We start from the raw sequence: 9,396 nt of genomic DNA, 5'->3' as shown, positions 1-9,396 counted from the left end.
GAGAGAGAGAGAGAGAGAGAGAGAGAGAGAGAGAGAGAGAGAGAGAGAGAATGCTCAGAAAGCATTTGGCCTTGTTACTCAGTATAGTTATCTCTGCATCGTCTGGTCACTCCAAGTGTGATGCTTGTAAAATCTCTTCATAGATGAGTCATCTCATAGACATCTCCAGAGGGACTGCCGAAGCCAGTCATGCTCTCATTCTTACGGACACAATAAGAATTGAGCAGGCAGGCCCAGATACACTCACAGACCCAGGAACACAAAAGAGGATGGCTGTCAATTTGCAGCATGACATAGCAGTGTCCTGAGAAAGGGCACAACTATAGGGGTGTGTACAGAGAAAGCAGGGGCCAGAGTCTCAGAGGAGCAAGGCTAAGCACCCCTGCAAAGGCCACATCTGAATAGGTAAAGTAGGAGTTTGCAAAGCAAGGATGCTTGAAAAGCCCGTTGGATCATTGTAAGGACACGTGTGCTGTCGAGTGCTGTGAAGAACATGGAGAATTTGGATCATAGTGTGATGGAACTTGTGCTAGAAATATAAAGTGTATGAAGAAACTGCAGGAGGTAAGGCTAGAGATAGTCTGTGATGCCACCCAGTGCTGGTAAGAATTATGATCCATTGCTGCGGGCGATGGAGAATCAAGGGGCATCACCCTCCACACTCTACTTTATGCCTGTAAGGAAAAGTAGGGGATTAAAAGATCCAGAACACATAGATAGTGAATTCACCCTGAATCCCATTGTTTTAGCAGGCAGGTATATTTATCCTGTGCCTTTCTCACCATAGAAAGGGGGTTTATATGGTTCAGGAAAATATGCTTGTATTTTGGTTAGTGATTCGGGGATAAGAGGTCCCTTGCATCTCAGAGGCTTCTTCATGACCCTGTTCAACTTTCTTCTTTTCTGACCTTGAAGTTTCTCATGGTTTGTCCAGAAGAAAGATATGGATTGCAATGATAATTTTGCCCTCTTGTCCCCTGGATCTGATTCACCAGCAACACCTTTCTTCCCCAGAGTCTTCCTGGTTTCTTTTCCCTAGTTCAATGGAAGAACACTCCCTCTTCATGCTTCCTCTTCCCAGGGCCGCTGGCAGTACGTGTGATGCCTGTACTGAAGATGGGACATTTCATCAGTATGTGTACAAGGCTTCCTCGGGGCGGGTGTGTGACTCTTCAGGTTACTGGACTCCAGAGGAGGCTGTGGGTAAAGTACCATGGATCTTTTTCACTAATATTTTTGTGACCACTGAGCATGGGTATTGGATGAAGCAGTGGTTTATATTTGTGTGTTTTTGCACATGGTCAAGGGAGGGTTTTCTGAAGATCTCCAAGGTCTTGGAAACACTGCTGGTGCTTCTGCATGCCGAGTGTCCTCTGTTGGTGTAATATGAACATCCCATGGCTGTAAGGATGGGAAGACTTAACACAGATGGACTGAGAAGTCAGCCCTTCTCAAGAGTAACCTCAGGGTGAACTAGGACCAGAAATGTTGCATGTGTCTCCTAGTCCCCTAAGCAGCTTTGGTGCATGATGCTGCAAGCTAAGTGCTTACTCCTCTTTATCAGAGAGTAATAGAGAACACATTGCAGAGCACACTCATGAGCTGGCTGAGCAAGTCTGGGTGGGGGCAGGGTGGACTAGGTGTTCCACACGGATCGTTCTCATCTACACTATTTTATGAGTCTATTAATCACTGGTACTGGTTGTGCTTTGAATGTGATCTAAGCTAGGCTCTAGAAGGGAGATGTTTTTCATTATTTCATTTCCTGTCCCTCCTTTAAATTCTCGAACAGTCACATACTCACTCACATATGCATATCAGGATCCAGAAGACATATTCGAACAGCAGGCTTTTCTGTGCCAGTGCAGAAAGTGCTGTGGACATGGCTTCTAGCCTTTCTCAAGAAAGGCCTTGACTTCGGCTTTCCCCTATTTTTGTTTGGTTGGTTGATGGATGGGTTTGTTGTGTTGCTGTTGTTTGTTGTTATAGTTAATTTTTTCAAGACAGGGTTTCTTTGTGTAGCCCTGGCTGTCCTAGAAATAGTTCTGTAGGCCATCGTGGCCTTGAACTCAGAGATCCACCTGCTTCTGCCTCCAAAGTTCTGGGACCAAAGGAGAGTGTTTATTATGCCTGACTCTTCACCATCATTTTTGATACCTACCTAATCATCATTTTCTAGATATCCCCCCGTAGGTATTAAGATCCACAAAACTGCTGAGAAATGTGTATTAGAAAAAGTTGATTTGAAATAATTTTCAGTCCTGATTGTGACAAGAAAAGCAGAACAATAATGATCTATGAATCTGTAATGACCACCTAATGTCACCTTGGGCTCATAGTTAATTGTTCAAGTGAAAGACCCTCAAGGAGAAAGCTGGGTAGAGATGATTGACAAGACTGGTTATATATAAATCTTTTCAAAAGAGAGCACTTAAGAGAAAATCCACAAAGTGATGAGCTTTCTGTAAGAATTCTGAAGTTTCCTTCATCCTCTGACTGTTGAGATGGCCTGTTCTTTCTCATTCTGTTAATGGTTATTCCTGATGTATCTTTTCTCTCATCTCCCTAGGGCCTCCTGACGTGGATCAACCCTGTGAGCCTAGCTTGCAGGCTTGGAGTCCTGAACTCCACCTGTACCACATGAATATGACTGTGCCCTGCCCAGCAGAAGGCTGCAGCTTGGAGCTGCTTTTCCAACACCCCGTCCAAGCTGATACCCTCACACTCTGGGTCACTTACCTCTCCATGAACTCTTCCCAGGCACTCTTTGACATAGAGATCTTGCTAGAACTCAAGGAATCTGTACACCTTGGTCCCTTGAACACTTTTTGTGACACGCCGCTCACCATCAAACTCCACGTGGATGGGAAGGTCTTGGGAGTAAAAGTCTACACCTTTGATGAACGAATGGAGATTGATGCTGCTCTCCTGACTTCTCAGCCCCATAGCTCCTTGTGCTCCGGATGCAGGCCTGTGAGTTATCAGGTACTCCGAGAGCCTCCTTTTTCCAGTGGCCTGCCCATGGTGGTGACACACCCGCACAGGAAGTTCACAGACATGTAAGTTGGGAAGCAGAATCTCCAAAACGATGGGACTTCCAGGAACTTGTCTTCAATTTGCTTATCTCTGCTTCTGCTTTTTAATATTCTGATATGTATGCTTTTAGAGAAAATATTTCCCAGAAAAGGGAAAGGGAAGCAAGTACTATGACTGTCATCATTACGCTGATGGAGAAGCTAGTGTATGACGGTTTTCAGCTTGACCTATTGGTATTGATACTAAAGTTGATCAGAATGGCCCTTTTCTGTCTTGAAGCAATTCTAGTCTAGATTCCTTCTTGTAGTGTTCCAATAATATAGCATGGCTTTCATAATTTCCAAGTTATAGCTAGTTCTTCCATAGCTACACTAAAAGGTCACAGTCTCTCAGATGCTAAACACAGCTTCATGATTTATCCATACGTATGTCCATATTTCCTTCCTTTTCTTATTCTCCTTCTCCCTTTCTTCTTTCTTTGGTTTCTAGTTTTCAGTTAATTTACTTAATGTCTTTCGTTCAACATTTAGTGAGTTCTGCTGTGCTCCTGGCACAGTGTGCTCAGTGTTGAGGAGACAGTCTAAACAGAGTGCCTGTCTAAGATGCTGGTATAACCAAAGGCACCCCCCCACACTTCATAGTCTTCTTAGAGACTTCCTAGAGGGCACAGCAGGGTACAATAAAGTTTTATCAGAGGGGATTCTATTAGGTAATTTTTTCCATCTTAGAGATGATCAAATTACAATAAAAATCTTTAATACATTGTTCTATGCATGGGCTGGGTAATTTCCTCTTGATTGTTTGCTTGATCCCAGGATGACATCATACACGTATTGGGGTCCTTGCTGAAGCACCTGACATGACTGGGAATGTGAGGACCCTTTTTTCTCTCACACTCAGTCCTGATCCTGGGCTGCTCATAGATGAATGGCTGTTTCCAGGAGTGGTCCTTGAAACAGGGAGAGCAAATTCTACATCACTTGTCGTTTTCAAGTCTCAGCTGGAAATGACTCTTGATAATGTTGTTCTGTGAAGTTACATGAAAAGTTTCAGATTCAAATAATGGACTTCCTTTCCTCAAAGGGAGAGGCAGCCATCACACAGACCCTAGATGTGTGCACCCTGGCCAAGGTAGACGTTCAGTAACCCTCCACAGCTATAAAGCCTATAGAGCTTCCAAATGTCCAGTTCATGCTCCAGTACATTTTTCTTTTCGTGGTTGTTTGCATCTTTGCCATCAGAAGATTGAAAAGTGGTTAAAAATAAACATAAGTGGAAAGCAAATAATGAGACAGATTAGAAGGAAAAACCAGCATGATTTCACATCTGCAGCCAGGCAGTTGATATGATGTTTGTAATATAATTATAGCCACATACAAATGTTTAAGGTCAATAATATCCTTTTTTGTAGACAGAAAACCAAGGCTTATCCTACCCTTAGTTAGGGGGCTAGTAGATGGCAGTCCCGGGATTCAAACAACACTACCTTTCACAGACTCAGGGCATGGGAGGCCTGGGGTACCTGCTGCCATGTTCTCCCCATAAGAAGAGTAAATACACAATAATATTTCCATCCAATCATTTTCCCAGCCACAGAGATGCTTAAGGCATTTAAGCATGGTTGGACAAGAAGAAACCACCCAAAAAGGAAACCAACCACCAGCATTGATTGGTATAAAATTGGGTTTGCTTTAGAAACAGCAGCTGGCATTCTGCAGAGAGGGTTCCTTTCTCAAAAGGGAAAACTAATTTGGAAATTTAAGAGTCTTTAATATTTAGGTGTTTTTCCTATTAAAATGCCTAAAAGCCAATACAGATGATTTGAAAGGTATTTTGGAAACCCCAAGACATTTCCTATTTGCTGGTTGCGGCATCAGATTGTGGGGTGGTGGCTCTGTGGTTGTTTTAAAGAGTCTGTTAAAGAAAAGAGAGTCTAGGCAGGAGAGTCACACTGGCCACTCACGGCAGCCTCAACAATTCTTTGAGATTGTGTCCTCCTAAATACTCGTTTTCTATCTTGACTTGGGGGATACTTTTCCAATCAGGACGAGCACTGGACAAAATTAAGATGAGGCAGAATTTATCTTTGAAATCAGCAGCTCCATTCACGAGCCCCTTTCCTACTAAATAAATGTCTTGTCTCAATGCTTCCCACTTAATACAGACCAGAGAGTATGATAAATTCCTTCCATCTCTCAGGTCAACTGTACCAACTCCATTCTTGGCATTTGGAGATAAAGATCAATTTAATGTGTCTCTAACTGGGAATTTTTATCCCTCCCATGAGTGATGAGCTGTACTCTTGTGTTTTTCTATGAAATTCTTGTGCAGCATTTTCAACACAAGAGTTCTCATTTAAGAAAGTTGGGATCAGCAAGTCTGAGAAGGAACTTGACTGAGCCCACACACTGAAATTCTCAACTTCACTTAGCTTAGTTACTTTAAAAATATAGATTACTGGCTTTTCAAAAATTGCTCTATGTTATCGTGGTTGAAAACACTACACACCATCCTCCTAGGTTCTCATGGACTGTTACCTTAAATGTTAACTCACCAAACAATTACGAATACATTTACTAACATAGAACATATGGGGCAATAGAAATGAGTATGTACGCAAACATGGGGCTGCTCATAAGACTGAACCCTGATCTTTGTTTCAGGCAATTGGCATGTCTCAAATTTTGTTTCTCATACTACTTTTCTTAAACTTACGTGAACTAACTACAAAGGACCCAGGGCATGCCACTTTGCAGATGTGACTGTCACAAACTCATTGGTTTCTACAGGGAGGTCACACCTGGGCAGATGTATCAGTACCAAGTTCAAGCTGAAGCTGGAGGGGAAGTTGGAGAAGCTTCACCTCCTCTGAGGCACATTCACGGAGGCCCTTACTGTGGAGATGGGAAGGTGACAAGGTGAGTCCTGTGAGCTGGGTTGTGCTCAGCTGCTCAAAGAGGCTCCACCCTCCATTTGATACAAGGCTGCAAGGAACTGCATGAGTCATATGGAAAAATCCCAAAATCTGGGGTCTTGAGTGGTCACTGGCGCCTCTGCATAGTTTGAAGGGTACCCACTTTTATTCAGCACTGGTCCCCAGAGGGGTAAGCTATTAGGATTCATTCTCTGGGGCCCCCTTAAGGCACCAGTGAGGAACTGAGGGCAGTGAGGTAGGGAAGGAATTAATATAGATGATAGTTAAATAATGCTGAAGATTAGAATTTAGATCAATGTCTGTTTGCTCAGTTTTACAAAGTGAGTGTGATTGGTGGGAAGGGAGATACTCCACTTACTGTGCAAATTTCTGTAAACATCACCAAAGGAAGGGTGGAACGATTTTTTTGGTTCCTTAAACATCCCGTGATCCCTTTTCTATTGACCTGTGTTATCAGATGAGGAAACTGGTTTGTCTGGAACTTGTCCAAGTTCAGCACTGACTTATATCCAGTCCTAGGAAACCCAGGACAGCTGGTCAGTTCTTATCTAGCTACCCTTATATAAAACTGCTGGAAGTGGGAATCTAGGAGGCAAAGTATGATGCATTGACAAATTCTGCATCTTATGAAGATGGCCAAATTTTTAGTGACCAGGAAAATATATGCTCAATTCTGTATCCTTTTATGGGACTCTATCTGACTAGTGATCACTGAACATTGTTTATCTTGTTCTTCTGAGATCCTCAAGCTATGGTCTATACCATCACACTAAAGTATAAACACTAAATATTCTTTCCCAGATGAACACAGCAGAAGTCACCTAAATAGGGAAACCTCATTCATGCGTCCTCACTCCTCCCTAATCATCCTCAGCATGACAGCTCTCTTCTTGTTCCACTCTCCACTGTGGCTACCACAAGGTGATAACATTTGCCTGGGCATATGTAGCAGAGTGGAGTTCGGGGCCATCTTCCTAATTTGGCAGCCATGTTTACTGCTGTCCCTTGAAGCAGCTTAGCTAGAGGCTGCAGTTCTCTGCCACTGGGTCTCACAAAATTCCACGCCAAAATGTACTTCTTAAGCTTCTGTTTGCATTCCTTGGCTGTCTAATCAGTGCTGTTGTCCAAGGGAAGACATTTCTGAATCCCAGCTATGCTTCAGCACCCCAAAACAAAAAACAAATAGGGGTCAGGCAAATTGTTTAACCCACTTAGTTCTAGATAGAAGACTACGAAGCTAAACACTGGGGAAGGCCCTAAAATTTTGACCAGTGCTCATTCAGAAGTTGACTTTCTCAAGACATGTTGTCCACCTACCGTTGCATTCGAACCACACAACACTCGAGACTTCAAAACATGGTGAAGGCAAATAAGATGTGCAATGATTATTTTAATGTAATTTAAGGCAATTCAGTTTTCAAACTGAAACTCAATTTAGTTGCTGGAAACCCTTGAAGTATAGTTTGAAAGTTTGGAACAACTTGGATAGATGAATTGACTTGTTTGACTATGAATACAAAATTTAAGTAAAGGTCAAGTATTTGAAGTGAGATTGAAGTGAAAATGAATTTTAAATGCAGTAGATTTCAGCTGTTTGGGATACAAAAGGAATATTACATGTCTCATCAATTATTTTCCATTGATTAAAAATTCAAATGGTAATGTTTTAAGTACCCTCAGGTGGATAAAACAGTAGCTAATTTAGTCTGTTTCTTTTGCTTTTTAAGTGACTATTAGACATTTCAAAATTGTATGGATGACTCTCATTAGATTTCTATTGGGCTGCACTGCACAAAATGATATACAATCTGCTTATGTTAATTGCTTAAATTTTCTTCAAAATAAAATTATAAAGTTGTCTCTTTACAAGACTATGTCCTAAAAGCCAGCCAGGGAGACATCAGTGTAGACCAGTGGTTCTCCATCCAGAAGGAAAAGATCAGTGTAGACCAGTGGTTCTGCACCCAGACAGGGAAGAATCGGTGTAGACCAGGGGTTCTCCACCCAGACAGGGAAGAATCGGTGTAGACCAGTGGTTCTCCACCCAGACAGGGAAGAATCGGTGTAGACCAGGGGTTCTCCACCTTTTTAATGCTGTGGCCCTTTAATACAGTTCCTCATGGTGTGCTGTCCCCCAACCATAAAATTATTTTTGTTGCTACTTAATAAGTGTAATTTTGCTACTGTAATGAATCTTAATGTAAATATCTGTGTTTCCTGATGGTCTTAGGCAACGCCTATGATAGGATCGTTAGACACCCAAAGAGGTTGTGGCCCAGAGGTTGAGAACTGCTTGTGTAGACCAATTCTCTTTCTACACATGAGTAAACTAAGAATTGTGTTTTGAAATACTTCCCAAATATCACACAATAGATTAGGCACCTAAGATGAACCATATTGCCTTTGTATGAAAAGAATGTAAAGGGGCTAGAGAAAGGGGCTCGGTGGTTAAGAGCACTAGATACTCTTTCAGAGGACCTGGGTTCAAGTCCTAGAACCCATAAACTGGCTCACAGCTGTTCCTAACTTCAGTTCCAGGGGATCTGACACTCTCTTTAGGCCTCTATGGGTATTAGGTGCTCAGACATATTCCTGGCAAAACATGCATGTAAGTTAGAAATAAATAAATCTTAAAAAGATTATTCAAAATTCTATGACATAGATGTATCATATGTATGTATAGTGTAGTTTGGGGAGAAAAGGAATGTAAAATTTTTTAAAACTCTTTTTTTCCAGTTCTGAGGATTGAAAACAGGCTTTCCATAAATTGGGCTAGTATTCCATTACTCAACCACACTACTATCCCCTCATAATTTCTTCAACTATGTTTCCTATGTTTTTATTCCTGTCTCCAGTTTCATCTGACAACTTAAAATATGATTACTATGTCTTTGCATCTGTACCATAGTTTTAATTTATTTATAAACATTCTCATGTCTAACTCATCCTTAATCCATCCACATAGTTACCTTTGAATAATGATTGGAGCTATTTGTGATATCCTGGGTCTGACAACCTTTTAGGACTCCAAATTTCTCTGTATATGAGCTATGAAACATATTGAAAAGTAAAGGAGAAAAATTGTAACTTGTAACCACTTTACAGTAGCCAAATCTTAATTTTTTCATGGGAGTTTCAACTGCATGGTTTTTTGTTTGTTTCCATAACAGGCTTTATGAAAGAAATATTGTAGACTAACTTATGTACGTTATCCCACATTTCCTTATCAACTAATGATCAAAAATGACACTTGGAATTGATAGGTAAAATTAAAAAAAAAGATTTTTTTGGTTTTTTTTATATTAAATGTCCAAATTTATTAATTCTTTTTTAATAAGAATATCAACTTCATTTTTAATAAATTTTTAAGAAAATAACAAAACTACTACCAACACAAGAATAAACTAACTTAGGAATACACAAAA

At 41.1% G+C, this 9,396-nt stretch overlaps 1 protein-coding gene across 1 annotated transcript in view; it reads left to right on the top strand.

Annotated features, from left to right (window-relative positions):
• Window positions 1-9,396, top strand: part of Pappa2 (pappalysin 2) — a 246,201-nt gene that overhangs the window by 100,947 nt on the left and 135,858 nt on the right. The window contains exons 6-8 of the mRNA XM_005363933.2: window positions 1,082-1,203; window positions 2,570-3,059; window positions 5,826-5,954. Of these exons, the coding sequence (XP_005363990.1) occupies window positions 1,082-1,203; window positions 2,570-3,059; window positions 5,826-5,954 (741 nt within the window). The remainder of the gene's footprint in view (window positions 1-1,081; window positions 1,204-2,569; window positions 3,060-5,825; window positions 5,955-9,396) is intronic.

This window comes from Microtus ochrogaster (assembly GCF_000317375.1).
Source record: "Microtus ochrogaster isolate Prairie Vole_2 chromosome 6 unlocalized genomic scaffold, MicOch1.0 chr6_random_2, whole genome shotgun sequence".
Lineage (NCBI taxonomy): Eukaryota > Metazoa > Chordata > Mammalia > Rodentia > Cricetidae > Microtus > Microtus ochrogaster.
This window is presented reverse-complemented; position numbering and strand designations above follow the sequence as displayed.